Below are 24,420 nucleotides of genomic sequence, written 5' to 3'. Positions count from 1 at the left end.
AGATATAGTATGAAGGTCAGCAATAAAAAGACAAAGACAATGAAAATAGGCAGAATCATTGAAAATGTCAATTCTGTTGTGAATAGTCATGTATGGTCACTTAAACAGAATGGGCGAGGAAAGATTAGCAAAACAAGTGTTCTTTGCCAAGTTGGCAGGAAAACGACCCAGAGGAAGACCAAGATATAGGTGGATTCATACAGTAAGAAGTGCCTTAGACGATAGAAATATAAGATCTGTTAATGTTGGAGTCTTGACAAGTAACAGACTGATTTGGAGGAAAATTGTAGATAGGAAGTTAGTAATGATGTAAATTTTTCATGTAGTACTATCATATTCTGTACACCCCATTTGAGGGTGCATGGAAGGAATTTGACGATGATGAATTATTTTCTATAAATCCATTTCGCTAAAATGAATGTACAGAGAATTCATTTCGACTATTTTATAGAAAATACTGATTATTTTTACAACAGCCATTTTTATTTACACTGAATGGAATTCTTCAGGGGTGCTTAAGAGAAGCTATTCAATACGCTGCATATGGTGTCGATGGGGCATTATATCAAGCAATACTTAGTCTTTATTTGAGTTGTAAGTCAGCAGTTAGAATTGAAGGAAGTACAGGAAGATGGTTTAATGTTAAATCTGGTGTGAGACAAGGATGTACATTATCCCATCTGTTATTCATTATCTATATGGATCACATTATGAAGGAAAGTGGTATTAAACCTGATAACAAAACTGGAGATGTTAATGTCAGCTCTTTGCTTTATGCAGATGTTATATTTCTAAATAAATCCTCTACAAGTCTGCAAGATTCTCTGACTAAATTGAATAGCTGTTGTAATAGATATGGTATGAAGGTCAGCAATAAAAAGACAATGAAAATAGGAAGAATCATTGAAAATGTCAACTGTGTTGTGAATGGAGAACCTGTGGAACAAGTAAAACATTTCACCTACTGAGGCACGATTTTTACTGAAGATGGTAAATTAAATAAAGAAATAGACAACAGAATCAGCAAAGCTGGTATGGTGGTGAGTCAATTGAATAAATTCATATGGAATAAGTGAGAAATTAGTCGGAACACTAAATTAGCTGTATACAAGACAGTGTTCAAACCAGTTTTAACTTATGGATCTGAGAGTTGGGTCAGAAGTAAAACACTTGACCAAAGACTAGAGACCACAGATATGAGAGTCCTGAGAAAGATTAGAGGCGTGAACAGATGGCATCAATGGCAATATCATATTAAAAACGAGGATATTAGGAAAGTACTTGACATTGTCAGCATCCAGGAATGCATTAGCAGAGCTAATCTCAGGTGGTATGGTCACTTAAATAGAATGGGAGAGGAAAGATTAGCAAAACAAGTGTTCTCTGCCTGGTTGGCAGGAAAACGACCCAGAGGAAGACCAAGATATAGGTGGATTGATACGGTACAAAGTGCCTTAGACGATAGAAATATAAGATCTGATAATGGAGTCTTGACAAGTAACAGACTGATTTGGAGGAAAATTGTAGATAGGAAGTTAGTAATGATGTAATTTTTTCATGTAGTACTGTCATATCCTGTACACCCCTTGAGGGTACATGGCAGGAATTTGATGATGGAATTCTTCAAGCTCAATAGGTAACCTTATTTCCAGAAGAAATAAGTTAATTAGGGATCATTAGTTTTCTTACAATCGTTAATGATAATGAAAACATATTTACCCAAATTGTCGAGATGGAAGAAGATTCCTCATCCATGTTTCCAAATCCCTCAGCTGGACATCAAAACGTGGACTGATGACACCACATTTATTCAAACGACCAATGAGATGTACAACAATCTTGCCTGCTCTATGATCATCTACTATTTCAAATTCTCCAATGTAATCTATAAAAAAAAAAAAAAATATTTTCCCCAAAATTAAACATTGCTAGACATTTTCTAAACATCTATTAATACAATAAATTGAAATATTTTGTTCAAATGTAAATTTAAATTGTTGTCGGATTGTTTTTATTTAATGTACAAAGAAAACAAATTTAAACAGTATTCACACACTTGTTTTTCACATACTGACCACTTTAAAATTATATCCTCATACTAGCATTAATACAAATAAATGCATGTAATTAAAAAATACTTCCATCAACAGTTATTTCAATTTGTTGCTGTGCTAATGGACCAAATTTAATTTCTGGCATAAGTTTTGGTTTGCTTAAAAAAAAAAAAGTCAAGTATTCATAATAATCTGCTAAAAGAAGAGTCCAACAAATTTAGCATAAAACATATTTTCAATGACAAGATAAAACATATTGCTTATCAAAGTAATTTTCAAACTAGAAACTGATAGACCATATTGATAAATTGCTTTTTATTATTGTCATCTTACTATTGTGACATCTGTATTCATGAAACATAAATGTTAGGTTTTCAGAGTGATTTACAAATAAGACACACATTTGTTGTTTTTTCCCATTTTAAAAAAAGGTTTAAGCCAGTTAACTTCAATGAGTAGTTGTGTGATGTGTGTATCAGATGTAATTAGCAAATGTGAGAAAGTTATGGGGTAATATGAAAGTTTCTCTACAATGTGCACTAATTTAAGGAAACTAGTAGTGTGCCTCAAGGATCAGTCCTTGATCCATTGTTATTCAATTTATGCATTAATGACATTGGGAAGGATTTGACATGCAACTATTTGCTGATGAAGCAAAGATAAGTAGGGTAATTAGCAGTGCTGTTGATATGGAGTACTTGCAAAATGATTTCAATAGGCAGGAATAGTGGGCATGTGAAAATGGCAGTCAGCTGAATGTTACTAAATGCAAGGTCAGCCACTTTGGTGTGATTAGATATTAAACGTAGATATTAATAAAAATTCTTTGGAATTATTATTATTATTATTATTATTTGACACCTCCAGGGAGTCCAAAGACTCATCGAGGGAGAGTGTGCCAACAGCATCGAACGATTGGTCCCTTCCAACTACTAACCGCACTCAAACTTACTTAACTGAGCCATTAGTAGCAGAGGCTCTACCAGTCGACCAACCTTTGCTGGCAATGGGATGAATGGGATGCTTTAAAATGAAAAAGGAATGTGTAAATTAGACGAAGAAAATAATGTATTTGGAATGCATTCAGAATAAAGCTGAAAATAACTCGCCACTGTCTTTAATAACACAAAAGTAGTGAACAGATTTCTGGAGCCCTATCTCCTCAGTGTTCATCCCAATTCCAAAAAAGTCAAATCCCAGAAATTGTGAGAATTATAGAACCATCACTTTACTTTCACATGCAACTAAGGTTACAACAAAATTGTGAAACAAATTGCCATTTCATAAGTTAAGACAGGGCTGTCCAAAGCACTGCCAGTGGGCCACATGCGACCCATGGTACAATTTTGTGCAGCCTGCTGAAGCAAAAAAATAAAACAACAATTTGAATCAAATGCGTATCACATATTTTAATTCTATATGCGTATTACATATTTTAATTCTATCACTAATCGATAATCTCGATATTGATAATTTTATTTGGTGTTTTTACATCACTATATACCCATGTGTTTTTCAAATATTAGATGTGTCAAAGAAGCATTCTTACACCATTTTGTTCCAACATACATGCCCCAGGCGCTCATTGGGAACGTTAGTACACAGTGTTGTTCGTTTGTTCAGCTTTAGAGGTTGTGTCACTGCTACTCACCAAATTACTAGACATGCATTGTGATGCAGCCTTGGATAATTTTTTTTTCCTAATCCGACCCTCGGATTACCTAAGGTTGGATAGCGCCGAGTTAAGACAAAATAATTCCTCTTAGATTTTTTTTTTTTTTTTTTCTTGTCAATCAAAGTCTCACGTCATGTACAAGTAGATGAGTGTAGTTTGTGCCCTATTGTCCCCATTATGTTTTTCAGATCAACTACATTTGATCTAAGCTAGAAGTTGACCTAATGTATTGAGTGCATCTGAATGGAGTAGAACTAGAATAATGGGCGATATATGAATACTACAGGGTATGAGGCTGTTTGATGTGAGATAGTACATAACAAGACATAATACATAGTTGGATTCTGCTATAGGTAGGATTATCAAAAGAGGTTGACTGCATAGACACAAACCATGTCGGCTTCAGTGATAACTATGACCAAATATAATCAAATTACCAGCTGACAAATGGGTTGTAAAGTTATCTGGCCATCTGTTTGATTCGGTGTGCTAATGTATTAGCACAAGGTCATAAGTCTCTCATTTTGTCTAAACGTGTTCCTACTATAGATTTCATATAAGACATTGAAAGAAACCCCAGCCTTTCGAAATAGCCAAAGTAATCTATGATGCCAACCCTTCAGATTTTGAATATTCCACCATCAGAATTAAAAGCCCTGAACTCCTTAAAATGAAATAAATACATAGTTATCACCAAAGCGACAAGGGAAATACCACTGTCATCTTAGATATGAAATCATACAACCGGAAAATGAATATATTGCTTCGAGATAGAAATACATACTCCCAGCTAGATTATGATCATACAAAAAAGACAACCCAAGAAACTCAACAAGTTACTGGATGAAACAACATCCACAGATCAGGAAACTGTCAAGACTCAGGAAAATACCATACTAGGCCTCCTAGAATATGGTTCAACCTAAATTACACAAAAACAACTGTCCACTTAGACCTATTGTGAATTTTATAAACAGCCTGACTTACAAAATAAAGATTTTTTGTCTAACCTTCTCTGTCTTCTCATAGGCCACTCAGCTTTAGTACCACAGAATTTCACAGAAAAATAAAAAATGCATTCAACTGTCAGAAACAGATATGCTAATAAGCTTCAATACTGTCTCTCTTCACTAGCATTCTTCACAAGGAGACAATAAAATTGTTAACTCAAATATTTCCATCCGATATTGTGGAACTATTCAAATTTGCTATCACATCCAGATACTTCACATGGAAAGACAAAATTTATAAACAAGAGAAAGGAACAGCAACGGGTTCTCCCTTATCACAAAACTTAGCCAACCTTTTCCTGGAACATCTAGAAGATAGAATTTTCGCTCTTGGACCAAAACCAAAAATATGGATACAATATGTTGGATGACGCCTTTGCAGTCTGGAGTCACTCTGAACAATACTCATTTTTAGATAAGATCAACAACTTTCATCTTTGCATCAAATTCACACTAGACAAAAGAATCATTGCAAGGTATCTTTGTTTCTTACACACATCCAATGTAAACAACATGGTTTACGATAGAAGTGGAAATGTAACCAACTTTTTCAGGTAGTTACATCTACAATTCATCGACTCACCATCCATCTAAAAAATATGGCATCATAAAATCTTTGGTATCCACAGCACAAATTTTGTTCCTCTGAAGATTCTTTAAAACAAAAATTGAAAATTATTAAAAGATATAGCCTTATTAAATGGATACAATAAAAAAATAAAAATTAATATAAATAAAAAATTAAAAAAAAATCATCAGCCACTTCCCTTCTTATCAATCCAGATAAGAAGCCCATAGGACTCCTGTACCATATATCAAAAAAGCATCTCAGAACATCTGTCAAAAATTATGAAGAAATACAAACTCGCCACTACCTATAAACCAATCAACCAGATCCACAATTTGCTACCTTCTCCAAACTCTCACTTATGATGCTACCTGGCATATACAAAAGTTCCATGTTCTTGTAAGATATTTACTACAGACAAACAGGAAGATCTATAAGTAAGCGCATATCTGAAAACACATCAAGACCACATCCGTCTTATCAAACCACACAAATCTGGCCTCGTACAACATGGAGTTGAAAACCCTGACCATAGAATCCAGTGGAAAAACACCAAGCTGCTACATAGATCCTTATATAAACATGAGCATTTATATAAAGAAAGTGCTGAAGCCTTACATCAGACCCAATCTGAACCGTTATGACTGTCTCACTATTCCAAAAGTCTGAGAAATTATTATCCTCAATTGTATAAAATAAATTTTTATCACATATTTTTAATTACAGCTGATTTCTATCTTTTTTTTTTTTTTTTTTTTTGAGAGCGGGAGAGGGTCCTCAAACATGCTACTGTACACAGAGATTCTAATGTAAGCATACGCATTAACTGTTCCATTGAATGCAATTCCTAGTATTGTTTGTAATAACTGTACTGATGATGTCTTAAGATACTTAAGACGAAATATCTACATATTATTAAAATTTAATTACTGTGGTATACGTGTGAATTTTTAGTTATGAATACTCCCAGGTAACATTATATAATAGAGTATTATCCCCATGAAGTCAAGACTTATCTAGTCAAATTCTCTGCAGACACCATACTACAATGAACTGTGTGTGTGAGAAAGAGATCTCCCACGATGAGTTTCTTGACTCTATGAAGGTCTGTTGATATTAATAATAGAAGCCAGAAAAGCAGTACAATTAAAAGTTAAACATTTTGTTTGTCATATAAATTAAAACATAACATCTGAAAAAGAATCTAGTGAAAAATGTCAAATCTTCACTGATGCATAATTACTCTGGTGTCCAAAAGCTAAGGACAAAACTACATTTCATTATTATTATCCCAAGACCACATGAAGTCAAAGACTCATTTAGGATACCATGCCTTAAACATATTCAAATTTTCTGCAGACACCACACTCTCAGGCAAATGCATTTCAATTATTCGCAACTCATCATGCAAAAACTTGATTCTCAATTCCTTGGTCACAACATCCTTATACAGCTTCCAAGGATGACCTCTTGTTCTCCTCCCACAGTTTTATGAAACTCTCTTCAATGTTAATCCTATAATAACCACTTATCAAGTTGTACATCTATCATATTATCCCTTTTCCTCCTATCCACTAGACTGAATTGCTTCTTTTCAACATTCCAGAGATCAGAAACTACCTCAGTCAGTTTGGACCCTTTCCAATATATCCCCATCCTTTTGAAAACCAGATGACCAAATCTGTGCACAATAATCCATATGTGGCCTAATTAAGGCCTTATACAATGGAACCAGAATCTCTACAAATCAGTGCCAAAACCATGTTGCCCTCAGTTTTGGCAATGTGAATTCCTGTAAATTTTAGATTGTTATCCACCATCAACCCAAGATTTTCTCCACCTCTAACAATATATCCTGCCACCAAGTGAAAACTTTACGTCTCATTTGTTTCCCAAATTTAAAACCTTGCATTTTGCAAGTGAACTAGCATCCACAACTATTATGCCCATTCACTTGGTCTATATTCAAGTCTTTCTGTAAGGCTGCAACATCATTAACATACAGGTTAAACAGCACTGTTATAAAAACAATTTCCCTGAAACACACCACTAGTGACTTCCTCTTCCAGATATTGCTTCTCTATATGCAGCTCGCTATTCTCAGATAATCAATCTCCAATCCAATGCACTAGTCTAATATCCACATCCACTCTAATTTGACTATCAACTTAACATGCAGTAATCTATCAAAAGCCTTTGCAAAATCTAAGTATACTACTGTGTATACATCTCTTGTCCAATGATGCTATCACCTTATTGGAATTTAAGATTACAATTAAAGATTACTAAACTCAGACCTCCCTTTTGCAAATCCATGCTGTCCATCACACATAATACCACTGTTGGCAATCGAATTCTGGATCCTGGTTCTCGTCAGCTGCTCCAACAAGATTGGCCTATAATTTGATGCCAAGTTCTGTCATCTCTCTCTTAAAAAGTGGTACAATCTTGCCTTCCTTCCACTCCTTTGGAACTTACCATTTTTTCAATCAATGTCATCCCACCATATCATTCTTTTTGCTGGCTACATATCAAAAGATTTTGGCATCATTAGCAAACTCGGCATTTCCCAAATTTTTCCTATGACGGAACACTTCACAAATCCTGAAATTTTAACGGAACACCTTGGTTAGAGTCTAGTGTAAAAATAATCATAATTAAAATTCTGAATATTTTTACGAATTGTTTATGTTAGAATGTTTATTAGTTTTAGTTTCATAACAATTTGAACCCTAACACGCATTGTCGGCACTTGAAATGTGCCCGTTATTGAAATTGCTTTGTCAAAAATTATATGTAAAGAAGTTAAAAAAAATTGATGTATTTACCAGATTTGATATTTGTATTACTTACAAGAATTTTATTGTAATTTAAAATTATCAAAAGTTGTGTTTAAATGAAGACATTCTCTTGTCGCTAACAGAGACGTGTCAGCCATTATTTATATCTAACTTCTTGCTTACCAGTTTCATGAAGTGCGCATGCTTGCCGAGAAGTGTGATGTGTGATTGACAGCTGACAAGTTCGGTATCAAAGCAACGGGAGAGTAAACAAAGATAGCGTTCAGAAGGAATTTAGAACACAGGCCAGCAGATATTTAGGTTCGGAGGAACTTTTTTATGCGACAGTCTGAAGAAAATTAATAGTATATTCCGAAAAAGGAATCGTGGAACTATTAAGTTTTAATGTGTAATAAGTATGTGGATAAATAAAAGAAAATATTGCTATATGCGTTTTAAACAGAATATTGGAGGAAACACTAATTGAAAGATTTATAGTAGATTCCGAAAAGGAAATCGTAGAACTGTTCAGTTTTTTTTTTAAATGGAAGAGTTAAGACTGTGAATGAGTATTAGTGGATAAAAGAAGAAATTGCTATTTATGTTCTAAAGGAATGTTCGAGAAAACTCTGATTAGGAAGTTTCATCTGTATTAAGGACGCGGATATGACTATTTCTACTGAAGAACAGGGATAGAATTAAGTTCGGAAGAATTAATGTGCTACATAAGTGATGAGAAAGGATCGTGTAAAAATGAAGAATAGTCATATATCTATTGAAAAGGGCCTTGACAGAGAAAGAAACTGGCTATGAACATTGTGATTATGCAAACAAAGTGTTTAGTCTAGTCTTAAGTGTAAGTTTATTTAAAAAGGCCTTGGATCCAATTAATTTGTAGTTAGTCATGTAATATTTGTTTGAAGTGTGTATATATATATATATATATATATTGTTTTTGTTTTATTAAATGTGTTTATATTGTATTTTGGTCTTGAGTGAGTGATTATTTGGATTCTGAAAGAAAGAGTTAAGATCATTGCACCAATTGGAGTGAACCCTTGTGCATATAATAATATATAGGTACACTCAGAAATAAAAAAAATAATCGTTAGAAACAGAGATCATCTCTATGGTGGGATTAAATATTAAGATAATATCTATGAATCTTCTCTATATAAAAATTCACAAATTATTAACACTAGTATCATCGGTCTTGTATTGCATATAAAGCTAAGCACACACACTACAGGCATGCCAGGCCTTGCTTGTGACCGCATGTTTCTTATAATAGATACCTCCGTAGTTTACTCGCGCTCGGAGGTGTCGACAACCACAGGCAGCTGTCAGCCAGCACGCGCCACCCTCAATAGCACAATCCACACATGAAGTGAAGAGCACCTGATTTTCAAACATGTTTGAACTTGTCGCAGCATTTCAAACCATTCCAGACTCGTTAATTTTGATAATTATTCACTTTCTGCAGAACACAGTTTGGGAAACCCTGAGCTAAGTGGTGCTCATACTGCACTTACCAACTGAGCCATGTTCCTTTCTACTTTGCACTCCTCATGGAATTGATTACTACCAATCATCTTATGTTGCCTTCATAATGCCTTCTTTCACAGTATTGCATGCTTAATCTCTTCATTCATACATTTCTCACCTATCTTATTTAACCTTCTGACTTTTGCAATACACTTAGGCATTGCTTCTACTATATAGCTCTTCAATATCACCAAAGTAGCACTGATCTCCTTTTCACCCAATTCCTCATTCCATGCTACAGCTGCAAGCCATCTCCATAATTAGAATCACCCTAAGCTTCTCATAATCACAAACCTTGTAGTTCCACATACCTTTCCTGACAGAAGTCCTCACATGGCTACCCACATAATCACTTCATGGTCACTCTCACCAACTGGAGTGGGATTTGACCTTCTCTATAATAACATCCTCTGATGAGATGATCAAATCCAAGACCCTCAATCCTCGCATGCTCTCATTACATACTGACTGAGGTAATTGTCCCTCAAAAACTTAACCTGAAGTAAAGAAAATTAGTCATCTCATCATCCCAATCTATTTTGCCATAATTAGAATCACCCTAATGAAGACTTTCATATTTTCTTTGTTAATTTGCTTATAGATATCATGGTCACTGCTGTCCATATTACCAGGTCTATAGCAACATTAGACTTAAGTATTTCATTCTATTTACCTCTAATCTCACACTAAATGCCTCAACCAGTGTCATTATTTCCCCTCTTGTATATCTACATGTATGGCCATAACTCTTACTATTATCAATAGCACTTCACCTACCTTTTTATCCTTTCTATCTTAATGAAATACATCATACCATTCCATCTCTATTCCTGTCAGGATGGCCAGCCATGTCTTGCTTATTCCAACAATTTTCAGGTACGCTCTGGTATTATCCTTCAAAGAGAAAACATCACTATCAACAATAACATAGTCAATGAGACTTTTCTTATTCTTTGCCTCTTCTCTCCATGTGAATTTGTGCACATTTTTATGTTGGAACATTGTGTTAGTACATGTCCTGAGCAGAAATCCAACAGGTATTTACCATTATTAGCAGCTTTGCTCTTTTCTCCAAATTTTCCCAAAATGTTTTTGTATGTCTGATAATAATTTCCTACTCTGCTATTTAGATCCCCCCAACAAGGACCAAATTTTCCTTTTGCATTGTGTCAGTTGCGTTCTCTAAAGCCTCAAAAAATTCCTCTACTTCTACTTTAGTAGAACCTTCTGTGGGACCATAGGCACAAATAAGTCTCATTGTGCACAATCAGAAACTGTACAATTAGTCTCATTGTGCTGTTCCCCCATTTGGATATTTGCCCACATCACTCTACTTGAGACTGCCTACCATTCAAGAAGATGAGCCTCGTATTTAGTGTTGAATACTATGACTACTCCTTTTCCTTGATTGTCATTGCCTGAATATAACATTTTATACTTATTGCTCAGAAAGATCTCACCAGTTTGTCTTTTTTGTTTCAGTCACCCCTATTATGTCAATCTGGTACTTATCTAATTCCTCAGCTAACTCCATTTCTTTGCCATTCAGACTTCTTACGTTGATAGTACCGATCTTTAACTCTGCTGATGTTGAGTTGGGGTTTGTTTTCAGATTTGTTCCAGTAGCTGACTTTTCGCTGTTCGCCCTGGTTCCCTGGCAAAAACAACGGGGGCCTTGTTTAACCAGGCGACGCCCCAGCCGGCATGAAATTTTGTCATGTTGTACCATCATTTTTTATTTTGGTTTAACCAATAAGAATACAATTTGGTCGGCTAAATCCCAAATTGCCAGCCCATCCTCGTTCGTTCAGTATCAAAGTAGATACCCAACAGGGTGCACCATGAGAAGGTCTTTGGACATTAGGTCAGAAGCCCTGGTCGGTTCTCCGCATTCCTTTAAAGGCTATGTGGAGGTCTCCTCTCAGTTATACAGCTTTGACCCTTAAGCACCCCTTGGCATTAAATGTGATATGAAAATCCGAGAGAAACTTAGTTCTTTGCTTTATGCAAATGTACTCCTAAGCACATCATCCAGTGGAAGTCTCCAAAGTTCTCTAATTAATTGCATAATGGCTGTAACAAATGTGGCAAGAAAATCAGCAATACAAAGACCAAAACTATGAAAAAAAAGACAGAAACAGAAACTTCAGATATATTCTCAATGGAGAACCTAAAGAATAAGTAAAATATTTCAGCTATTTAGGCAGTTTTCAATGAAGGTGGCAAATTAAATTTGGAGAGAAACATTGGAATAAGTAAAGTTGATATGGTGGGAAGCTAGAAAAATAAATTTATATGAATATTCAAGACGGTATTCAAACTAGTTTTAAGTTATGGAGCTGAGAATTGGGTTAGAAATAAAGTAGACCACAGATACGAGTTTTGAAGAAAAAATAAATAAATAAAAAAAATAAAGAGTGAACAGATTACATCAAATGGCAGAATCATATTAAAAATGAAGACATTAAAAAGAAATATGACACTGTTAACATTCAAGAATGTGTGAGCAAGCTAATATAGAGTGGGATGGCCACCTAAATAGAATGGGCGAGGAAATTATAGCAAAACAGGTATTTGATGCCAAGATGGCAGGAAAGCAACCCAAACCAGTCTAGGGGGAGGACTGAGTCAGTCAGAAGCAGCTCAGAAACACAAGATGTTAAATACATCAATACTGGAATAATGACCAGTAATAGACTAATTTGGAGGAAAATTGTTGATAGGAGATAGTAATAACAAACTTAATTGTGTAGTGCTGACACTACTGTCTCTGGAGTTATTTTCAGTTTAGCAGTATTAACTTGCATTAATAACATACAACATAGTTACTATGTTTTAATTAAATTTACTCAATGATACAAAGGAATTTCAAACAGATTCGAGAACAGGCAGGTCTTGCACAAAATGTTTTGATTCCTGACAAATGGAAAACCTATAGATAGTGCTTTAGATGGATGCATCATTATATATAGTCCAAACTTTTTTTTTTATTCTGTTAAAAGACATGCAAAAAATGGCAAACATGAAATAACTATCATTTCAATTTCTAAGAAAGTAAATGATAAGCATGACTAATTTGCAAAATATTTCCTTCAGAACACAGTAATCAAGTTTTTCTTAAGTAAAATACATAATAGCTTACTATGTTTCATCATCACTGTAAGAAATTTGATTATAACTTTAGAACATGGCCGAATTAGCACTTGTCTTTTTCCTCTCTTTTCAGCATTGTTGATAGATTTCAAAGCATCAGCAAGCACATTCATTCGTACCATTTTCTATCTAAAAATATATAAAGTTATTCATTTAGAAGAGATAATATATTAATTTGAAAAACTATTTTCATAATTAAGGGATATAAATTCAGAAGTACTTACAGCAATAACCAGTGACATCACTAACAGGCAGTACTGTACTACCTTCTCAATAAAACCTGATCTGGAAGTTTCTTTTTTTTTTTTGAAGAGGGTTGGCATTCATGGGCATTATTAGGCAGATTTGTATGTTCAGTAACAGATTTAAGAATTTGCCATATTGAAGGATATGATTATATTGACAGTTACTAATGATCTGGCACAAGCAAATGAGGGAGAAAGCAAAAGACGGAGTTTTACCATAGAGGGATAGAGTTAAGTTGAGAAAATTGAAAACATGTTAATGCATAGCTTGTGCAAGAGAAATGGTATGAAGTCTGTACATGTACGCAGAGAGAGAGAGAGAGTTTGGATGGACAACATGACTAATATATTAGTCATGTTGTCCAATATATCAGTCATATGGCTGATGGTTTGCATTTCAATGGATTTGGAGCTAGGGGTCTTGAGAAAAAGTGTTTTTCAGTGAAGGTTCTGAAGTGCAGTCACGGAGCTCCCATAGCTCAGTCAATATAGATGAAGCCCTTTGGTTGGAAAGACATGACGTGAGTAACCTTTATCTAGTCTCATGCAGAGGTAGGGTTTTTTCACCTGGAAACTCAGATTTTTCATCCTCCAGAACAAGCAAACCAGCCCTGTGAACACACACACACACGGACCTACAGTCATAAAATACGCAATACTGAATCCCTCACTGGGAGGAGAACCCCCATATGAATAAAGTAAAAGAGTGCAGTCAGGAAAACAAGTTTTTAGGGGGGGGGGGGCCTAGGCATATGTGATCAGATGATGTTTAATGTAGCTCCTAAGGTTCTGAAACAGTTTATGTATACCAATGCCAGTAACATCTGGAATAAGAATTCTTAATATTGATTAATTCAATTTTGCTAAAGATTATATGCATTTATGAGCCCCAACTGATAAAGAATATAGTCACTGGGATAGAATGTAATGTGCATGCAATTTTTCAGAACACAGGGATGCAGAAGACTTTGCATTTGAGACCATCTGGAGAGACATACGTTAAATGAAACATATAGCTCATTGTCACTAAAATAAATAGTATGGGGGGGGTATATGCAGGAGAAAATTTAGATGGATGTATCCAATTAGCACAATGGGTGCAAAGTGAATATTATGGGAGACTGGTGTATGAGAACAAGGAGAATGATAATGAAAGGAAAGGAAATGAGATTTATACAACTGCTGAAAATTACCTGAAACAGCATGTAATGGAGGGGACTCAAGGTATGAGAGTGCAGGATCTGGTGGCATCACCTCCAATTAGGAGAATGATCATGTTGGCCTAAAACAAGTAATTGTCAGATGTGGAATTCTATGACAAACTAAGAAGCCAGTTTGAAGCAGAGTCATGGTATAAGAATCTATGAGAAAAGATGCGAGCAATGCAGAGATGGCTTGCCAAGTAGTTAGCGTATCTGCTCTCCGGCCAAAATGCTGCTGGTTCGAATCCTGCCGTGGGCATTGATGTTTGCGATTGTCTGAAAATGCTAATGGTGGTGGTTGGCAGTAGTGTAGATGATGAAAGCAGTTGCAGTTCGTTGTAGTTGGTGGAGTGAGTGGAGACAGGGTTGTAGAATAGGTACCCTCCCTCAATGAATCTTTGGACTCCCTGGAGGTGTTATGTAATAACAGTCAAAGGGTTTTTGAAGAGAGCAGTATCAGATCATATACCAAGAGTTAGGAGGATAACTCAGAAACTAGATAGATGAAAAGCACCATTATTCAGGAAATGCAGAAATTGTTTTGGAGAATAAAGAGGAAGACAACTGGAAAGCTTATGAACAGTACAAGGTACACACAACCAGAGTGACCAGTATGATAAAGGCAAAAGTGAATTAAAAGAGGGAATATAAAAAAATTAAATCAAAAAGAGTTCTATGTGGAAAGTAAAAGAAAGAAAACTGCTCTTGTAGGATTGTTGATGGTAAGGAAGTAACAGAAGCAGACAAAATAGTTGAATATTACTGATTTATCACTTTGCAAAGTGTAGTGCCAAGTGTGACAGTAATACAAAAATACACAAATGAATTGGAGGTGCTTAGGATATTGCAGACCTTAATGCAAACACAGCCATAGATGACATCATTCCATATGTATTACAAGAATGTACAAAGGAAATGGAAACTCCATTGACCAAGCTGTTTGTCTTAACTCTGGGAAGGTGCTAAAGGAGTAGATTACTCTGCTGAAGTAATCTACTCACTTTTTATAATAAAGTGACTACTGTATTACAGTAAAGTAAACACCAACAAGAAATGATTTTTTTCACTAGAGGTCAGGCGAATCAAATCAGTCACTTTGGCATACGGTTTGAAATGTAATATAGCTTGTCTTTGTATGTATATACTGCAAATGATGACTTTCGATATGAAGGTCAAAACATTGGGAAACGAAACTAATTATTCCTAACACAATTGTAGTCCCCCATTATTTTACTGGAATGAATGCTGATCATTGTGTAACACTAAAAGAAAGAATATGCAAATCAAAAAGTTTGTGTGAAATATTTTCACTAGTTTATTTATATATGCACACTGCTGACTTCACAGTAATCATCCTAGGATATTGCAGACCTTAATACAAACAACCACAGATGACATCTATGGTTGTGTTGGCATTTTCCCAACAGTGAAATCATGCTCCTAGGAGATTTTAATGTCCACAACACCAGCTGGCTTTCCTCCTCCAGTTGTACAGATCTTGCAGGCAGAAATGCTGAAACATTTGCCATCACTAATGACTTTGCTCAACTTGTTCAGATGCAAACCAGAATACCAGATAACCCGAACCGCTCCCCAAACACCCTAGATCTCTTCCTCACCAATGATCCTCCAAATACACAGTGAAAGTAGTGAGCCCCAGGGTAATTCTGACCACAATCTAGTGCTAATCTCCTCCCCCATGCAACAACGCTTATGCAGACATTTCCATACAAGAGTAGTTTGGCATTATAACAGTACCAAGTGGGACAGCCTCAGCAACTTCTATGCCACATTCCCATGGTTGGACTGTTGCTTCCGGCTTTCTAACCCAAACATATGCACCAAACTTATTACCAAAGTAATCCTCATTGGCATGGAAACATACATTCCACACTACTCTGAACTACCATTCCCTAACTCATTGGAACACGCTCAACATCCCTTCACAGTAACACCTAAAAACAAACAGAACTTAGTTTCTTATCCTCCTCCTTCATCCCTGCAATTGCTGCACTGTGGAAGTCCCCCCCCCCTGCCGTTTTCCAAGGAATACAATTTATAGTTATTTAAATCAAATGTAAAACAACTTCCTCTACTCCAAACCCAATACTGATACACGGTACTAATGTACTATAGGTTGATCAACCAACGTCTTGTGTATAGGCACAATATAAAAAAAAGCTAAGTATCCCACAATGCGGAGTACACTTCTTTTTGAAGATGTATACTGCATTGTGGGATACTTTTTTTTTTATATTGTGCCCATACACAAGACGTTGGTTGATCAACCTATAGTACATTAGTACCGTGTATGGGTATTGGGTTGGGAAAAGAGGAACTTGTTTACATTTGATTTAAATAACTATAAATTGTTTTCCTTGGGAGAGGGGGGGGGGGGGGCAGGGAGACTTCCACAGTGCAGCAGTTGCAGGGATGAAGGAGGAAGAAAAGAAACGTTCTGTTTCTACCAAGATCACATCAGTGCAGATGTTATGCTTCCTATATACAAGTAGAAAAATGGTATATCACCAAATTATTAAATATGCCAGATCAAAAAAAAAGTTGTAGAAAGCTTTACCACCAGGTTATAAAGTAAATTATAAATAATAAGACATATTTTCATTTATTCCTTTACTCAAGCTGGAAATCAAGGTTTGTGTGAAGTGTCTTCACTAACATTATTTGTATATACACAATATTGATATAACATCAATTGTCTCGGTATATTGTGTATAATACAAAGCATACTTTCTTTCAGATGTGATGATATAAGTAGTAAAATGATGTGATTTAACCTCATCTTCCCGTCATTGATGAGATCTCAATAAAGGTTAAAACTGACCTGGGCAGTGACCTTCTCCACAAAGTAATAGCACTATACATGTTGAAAAGAAAGTGTTCTTCTTTGCATAATGCGACGACTTAAACCAACAGTCTCTATACAAACTTTGGTTTGTATGAAGTTCAATAAAGGGTTTATTGTGGGTGTCTATCTGACTGGAACCACAATTTTAAAAACAGCAGAGCTGACTAGTTTCTCAAAAGGCGAGTTATCCCAAATTTTAATCAGTAGAAAAATCAACACTGTCTAAGAGACTTAACTGTAGTCCTCAGACAGTCAGGATAAAGATCACTGTTGGCTGAGAATGCTTGTACAGACAAACTGAACTGTGTGCAGCAATCGACAAGCATTTAATGAAGGCAGTTCCTGACCATATTCACAGAACTATTTGCAGAGGTAAAGAAGATTGGTATTGGCAGTCGCATGCTTATATGTGAACCACTAATTTCTGCAAAGATTCGTCTATAGTGGTGTCAGGAACAACATGAAACAACGAGTGCAGCTTGCCTTGTAGACACAACTGAAGATTTTGGAGGTAGTGTCAGGGTGTGGGGCATGTTCTGTTGATATGGAATGCCCTGATACTGCTGGAAGATCAGGAGTCCTCCAAGGAATATCTGAACATTATTGCCAATCAAGTCCATCCTATGATGTTGACTTTTTATCTAGCATGTGATGGTTGGTTCATGGACAACAATGCTACTATATACAAGTAGAAAAAACAAGACAGCAACTTCAACCATCTTCTCTGCCCACAAAAAAAACCCAGATCTGAACCCCATTGAGAATGTATGGGACATGTTAGAAAACCAGTTCTGGCAGCAATGTCCACTTCTGTCAAATATGAGCCAGTTAAATGCCTGGTATGTTGTATACATAGATGCAGTGCAACACCTTGTAGAATCTATGCCAAACTACACATGCTATAATTCAGGCTAAAGGAGATCCAACATTGTATTAAGTTTATAAATTCAGTAGCCAGTATTGCATATTACGTACTAGCCATTTTCTTCCATAATTCTTAAATGGATATCTTTTCCAGCCATTTTATTTATAGAATTCTTCTTAAACATTTACAAAGATTACAGTTTTTTCCTAATTGCTTTTATTGTTACCCTTGTTTCTGATGCATAGATTAGAACTAATTTATTATTTCTATTAAATAATCTTACAGGTAGGAAAAAAATATAAAGAAAAAAATCCCTTGATCACCATATTCTCCTTCTGTTTATTACTGATCCTAGGTAAAGTTCTCCACCGTATCTAAAATTTTACAAACCAGTACTGTCTTCTTTATGTCTGTGATTCATTTTTATTTTATTTATTCTTAATCCGACAGTGAAAAAAGTCCAAGCAGCCGGCTAACTTTTACCCCCCCACACACTGACATTATATCCTATATAAAAAAACTTGGGGTGCTTAAGGGTCAAAGCTGTATAACTGAGAGAAGACCTCCACATAGCCTTTAAAGGAATGTGGAGAACCGACCAGGGCTTCTGACATAAAGTCCGATCCTCACCTTCTCATGGTGCACCCTATTGGGTATCTACCTGGATACTGAACAAACAAGGATGGGCAGGCAATTTGGGATTTAGCCGACCAAATTGTATTCTTATTAGCTTAAACCAATATACAAAATGATGGTACAACATGACAAAATTTCATGCCGGCCAGGGCATTACCTGTTTAAACAAGGCCCTTGTTGTTTTCGCCAGGGAACCAAGGCAAACAGCAAAAAGTTGGCTACTAGAACAAACCCTAAAACACACCCCAACTCAATATCACCATAGTTGAAAATCGACTGAGGAATTAAATAAGTACCAGATTGATATTATAGGGGTGACCAAAACAAAAAAGACAAAAACTGGTGAGATCTTTGAGCAATAAATACAAAATGTTATATTCAGGCAATAACAATCAAGGAAAAGGAGTAGCAATAGTATTCAACACTAAATACGAGGCTAACCTTCTTGAATGGCAGGCAGTCTCAAGTAGTGATATGGGCAAATATGAGAATGGGGAACTGGACAATGAGATTTATTTGTGCCTATGATCCCACTAAAGGCTCTACTAAGGTAGAAGTGGTTTTTTGAGGCTCTTGAGAACGCTACTGACAATGAAAAAGGAAAAGTTGTACACCAGAGTGTACAAAGGATTTGAAATTGAAAGTAATCACTATATAGTCTTGAGCAGAATAAAATTGAATTTCATACTGAAAAGAATAACATGTAAGAAAGTTTCAAAGCGAATAAAATTTGAGCAGCTCTCATATGTGAACTGTAGACTAAAATACACAAAGATTATTGAAGAAAAAATGAGTTTGAGAACAGGAACCAAACCTTTGGTTACTGTTCTGTGGCAAACCGTAAAGAAAACCCTCAATTGATTCAGCCAGAGGTGAGTTTGTCTGCAAGGATAGACAAATCGGAAATTCATGGCGGACACAGGAAGTTAAAGAGACAGTGAAGGAAAAGAAGAAAGCATATCAAATGTTACTGGCAAATAAGTCAGTTTGTACTCTTAGAGAATACAGAGACAAATGTAAGAAAGCTAAACACTGTAAAACTAGCTAAACAAAAGTCATGGGAAGACTTTAGCAAGAACACAGAAAATAAATATCAAGAAGGTGGCAAAATATTCTGGAGGTTGTTAAAAAAGCTCAGAAATGGAGGAAAGAGTGCTGTAAAAAAGGAATTAGAGATGATAAAGGTGACATGAAAACTGGAGAAAAAAATTCCTTGAAGTATGAAGTAATTACTTTGAAAAATTGCTAAATGAAACAAGCAGTGATAGCACAGTCTTAAAAAACACTGACCAGACATAGTCAGGAATACATACCCATACTTGAGATATCAAAGGCTTGAAATGTGGAAAAGCAGCAGGTGTAGATGATTTGACCAGAAATGCTGAAGCATGGTGGTATAAAACAGAGGGTCGAATTCCCAATGATTGGAGTAGAGCTCTCATTGTACCCATATACAAAAAGGGAAATAAAACTGAATATGAGAATTATTTCCCTACTGAGTGTTCCTGAAAGATTGATGTTAGTATACTTGAGAAACTGTTGAGAAGAATTGTGGAAAAAAAAGCTTGGTGAAGAACAAGCTGGATTCAGGCTAAATAGAGGCTGTCAGGATCAGATCTTCACTTTACGATAAATAGTCGAGAAACCATGGGAATATAACAAGATCTGTATTTAAGTTTTGTCGATCTGGAAAAGGCATATGACAAGGTGCCAAGAGAGAAGCTATTCAATAAGCTACGGTTATATAGTGTCAATTGGGCATTATATCAAGCAATACTTAGTCTTTATTTGAGTTATAAATCAGCAGTTAGAATTGAAGGAAGTACAGGAAGATAGTTCAATGTTAAATCTGGCGCCAGACAAGGATGTACATTATCCCCTCTGTTATTATCTATATGGATCATATTATGAAGGAAAGTGGTATTAATACCGATATCAAAATTGGAGATGTTAATGTCAGCTCTTTGCTTTATGCAGACGATGTTATACTTCTACGTGTGGACAGACTTATGTGTTCGTCGAACATGTTGTTTATTATTTTAACGGTATAATAGAACACAGAAACTAAGTAAATAATTAATTTATTAACTTGATGCTGATATTTCGTTATACTTCTATATAAATCTGCTACAAGTCTGCAAGATTCCCTGACTAAGTTGAATAACTGTTGTAATAAATATGGTATGAAGGTCAGCAATAAAAACACAAAGACAATGAAAATGGGCAGAATTGTTGAAAATGTCAATTAAATGTTGATTGCTGACAAGCATTGTGAATGGAGAACCTGTGGAACAAGTAAAACATTTCAGCTACTTAGGTATGGTTTTTAGTGAAGATGGTAAATTAAATATGGAAATAGACAACAGAATCAACAAAGCTGGTATGGTAGGAAGTCAATTGAATAAATTCAGTCGAATAAGAGAGAAATTAGTCAGAACACTAAATTTGCTGTATACAAGACTGTGTTCAAATCAGTTTTAACTTATGGATTTGAGAGCTGTGTCAGAAGTAAAACACTTGACCAAAGACTAGACACTGCAGATATGAGAGTCCTGAGAAAGATTAGAGGCGTGAACAGATGCATCAATTGCAATATCATATTAAAAACGAGGAAATTAGGAAAGAATCTGATATTGTCAGCATCCATGAATGCATTAGCAGAGCTAATCTCAGGTGGTATGGTCACTTAAACAGAATGGGCAAGGAAAGATTAGCAAAACAAGTGTTCTCTGCCAAGTTGGCAGGAAAACGGGCCAGAAGAAGACCAAGATATAGGTGGATTGATATACAAAGTGCCTTAAACGATAGAAATATAAGATATGATAATGTTGAAGTCTTGACAAGTAACCGACTGATTTGGAGGAAAATTGTATATTAGGAAGTTAATGATGTAAATTTTTCATGTATCATATCTTGTATAAACCCCTGAGGGTACATGGCAGGAATTTGATGATGATAAAAAAACTTTACCAATTTAAAAATCTTGATTGAAAATCTAACTTTAAATAATACAGATATATTGGTAAGCTGTTGGAAGTTTATTTTCCACTTGATTAGACTATAATACCCGGGGCAGAGCTTACTACTACCGGGTGCGTCCCCAGGTGACGGATCGGGGAACAGCCTTCAGATGTGGAGGTTAGCTGTGATATAAGCAGCCATGGACCAACAGCGACTGAGCTATCAGGGCGTGGGGGAGCAGAAGTGGCAACTCTGTCTCACTTAAAACCTCACAAAGCCCAATGACAACTCGGTGACATGGCGAGTAGTGCTGCCATTAAATAAGCACCTGCTGGGGTCACTGCCCCTGACATTGGGAAGCAGCAATGTCAGTACTGACACAAGGTTGAAGCCTAATGATGATGGAAAAGCTTGTGATCAGAGATTTGAAGATGGTAATATGATTATATTGTGTACGTCTGTAATACTGCAGAGCAGAAAGCAAATGGAGAAACTACTGCTCTACCTTATCTCCAGAACAACCACAATGGCGAGCAAACCCATACAATTGGCCCCAAGTTCCCGCCGTCCCTTAAATAGGACAGGAGTGCGAAGAATCTCCGGGCTCAAAATGGTGTCCACTTTAAAATCGCAACTTGGAATGTCAGAACTCTGTATGAAGCTAGCAAATTAAGAAATGCCACGAGAGAAATGAAGAGGCTGGGCATCCGGATTTTGGGAATTTGCGAGACAAGATGGCCAGGATCTGGAAAGTGTCAACAAGATAATACAACAATGTATTACTCTGGGAATGATGAGAACAAACATCGACATGGTATAGCTGTAATAGTAGATGAAGAAATCAATAAATCAGTAATAAATTGGATTCCATTTTCTGAAAGAATAATGCTGTTACAACTTAAGGGAAACCCCGTTCACATAAATAACATCCAAGCTTATGCACCCACAGCTGACAAAAGTGAAGATGTTGAAGAGTTTTATGAACACCTAAAAGAGATTAAAAACCTAACAAAGTGATATAAACACAGTGATGGGTGACTTCAATGCAAAAGTGGGAAGAGGGGGTGATGGAAAAATTGTTGGAGAACATGGCGTAGGCACCAGAAATAACAGAGGAGATTGCCTAGTCCAGTTCTGTCAGGAAGAAGATCTAACAATAGCAAATACCTGGTTTAAACTTCCACCCAGAAGACTGTACACTTGGAAATCGCCTCAAGATAACCGACATAACATTGTCAGAAATCAAATTGATTACATACTGATAAATAAAAGATTCCACAGTAGTATAAAGAGTGGAAAGACTTATCCTGGAGCAGATATCTCATCAGACCACAATCCCATAGTTGCAGAAGTACGTCTTAGATTAAAATCAGCTAAAAAAAAAATCACAAAAGAAGAAAAAGAAAATTTATGTAGAAAAACTGAAAGACCTAAACATAAATAAAAGTGCCAAGATACAACTTAACCTGCAATTACAACAGATTAACATAGAAGAAAATAAAAGAGTGGAATCTCTTTGGAATAGATTAAAGAATGCCATCGTAACAACAAATATTTAAGAAGTAGGTTATGTGAATAATGTGAACAACAGGAATGGATTACAGATGAGATTCTTTCTCTTATTGATACAAGAATGTACAAAAACAAAGACCTAGCCAGATATACAGAAACACATAACATCATCAAGAAAAAAATAAAAGAAGCCAAGGAAAATTGGATGAAAAATTTATGTACTGAAATTGAACTGCTTCAGAAGAAACATGATAATTTCAATCTGTATAAGAAAATCAATGAAATTTCCAGAAAACTCAGGAAAAAGCAAATAGTGTCTCTAAGAGAAAATGGAAAAATGGTTCTAGAAGAGAATAAAGCACAGATTTGGATAAAATACGTAACAGAACTTTTCAATGATACTAGAAAGAAGCCTATAAATATAAAAGATAACATTCAAGGACCAGAAATCATGAAATGCGAAATAGAGAATGCTATATGAACAAGTAAAACAAGAAAGCCAGTGGACCAGATGGTATGCAAACAGAATTTTTAAAATTAATAGAACCAGATAAACTTGAAAAACTATTTAATAAAATATATGAAAGTGATGAATTTCCATCAGATTGGCTCAAATCTACATTTATCACTATCCCAAAGAAACCCAAAGCGAATTCCTGTGGTGACTTCCGACTTATTAGTCTAATGAGCCAAACATTAAAAATATTTTTGAAAGTAATTCAGAATCGCATTTATAGAAAAAGTGAAGAAACTCTTACGTGAAACACAATTCAGCTTTCAAAATGGTTTTGGTACTAGAGAGGCCCTTTTCTGTACCCAAATATTCATACAAAAATGCATAGAAAAACAGAAATCTGTGTATTTCATAGATTTTGAAAAAGCATTTGACAAAATCAGACACTAACTTAATAGAAGTCCTTCAACAAATAAGGCTAGACAAACAAGACATAAGACTAATAACAAATCTGTATTGGAATCAGTCAGCTACCGTTCAATTAGACAACATTACCACCAGTGATATTAACATCAAAAGAGGAGTGAAACAAGGATGTCTGCTCTCACCACTCCTGTTCAACATATATGCAGAGGTAATCTTTAAAAAAGCATTGGAAGAATGTTCAGAGGGAGTCAAAATAAATGGAAAGATTGTTAACAACCTACGATATGCAGATGACACCATGCTAATTGCAGATAACATTATGGATCTCCAAAAACTCATTGACAGAGTATACATAGAAAGCCAAAGAATGGGAATAAATATAAACATCAACAAGACAAAATACATGATCATCAGCAAATATCCAGCCTCAATGAAACTGACACTCAATGGGAAAAATATTGATCAAGT

At 35.5% G+C, this 24,420-nt stretch overlaps 1 protein-coding gene across 1 annotated transcript in view; it reads right to left on the bottom strand.

Annotated features, from left to right (window-relative positions):
• Window positions 1–24,420, bottom strand: part of LOC150097297 (small ribosomal subunit protein uS8) — a 42,392-nt gene that overhangs the window by 7,381 nt on the left and 10,591 nt on the right. Inside the window, exons 2-3 of the mRNA XM_090407750.1 lie at window positions 12,775–12,914; window positions 1,720–1,885 (exon numbers count right to left, since the gene is read on the bottom strand). Coding sequence (XP_090263876.1) covers window positions 1,720–1,885; window positions 12,775–12,907 — 299 coding nt within the window. The 5' untranslated portion in view covers window positions 12,908–12,914. The remainder of the gene's footprint in view (window positions 1–1,719; window positions 1,886–12,774; window positions 12,915–24,420) is intronic.

Source organism: Typopeltis vanoorti, chromosome 17 (assembly GCF_054136105.1).
Source record: "Typopeltis vanoorti isolate ZY-2024b chromosome 17, IOZ_Tvanoo_1.0, whole genome shotgun sequence".
Taxonomy (NCBI): Eukaryota; Metazoa; Arthropoda; class Arachnida; order Uropygi; family Thelyphonidae; genus Typopeltis; species Typopeltis vanoorti.
The sequence above is the reverse complement of the archived record's forward strand: the minus strand, read 5'-3'. Positions and strand labels throughout refer to the sequence as shown.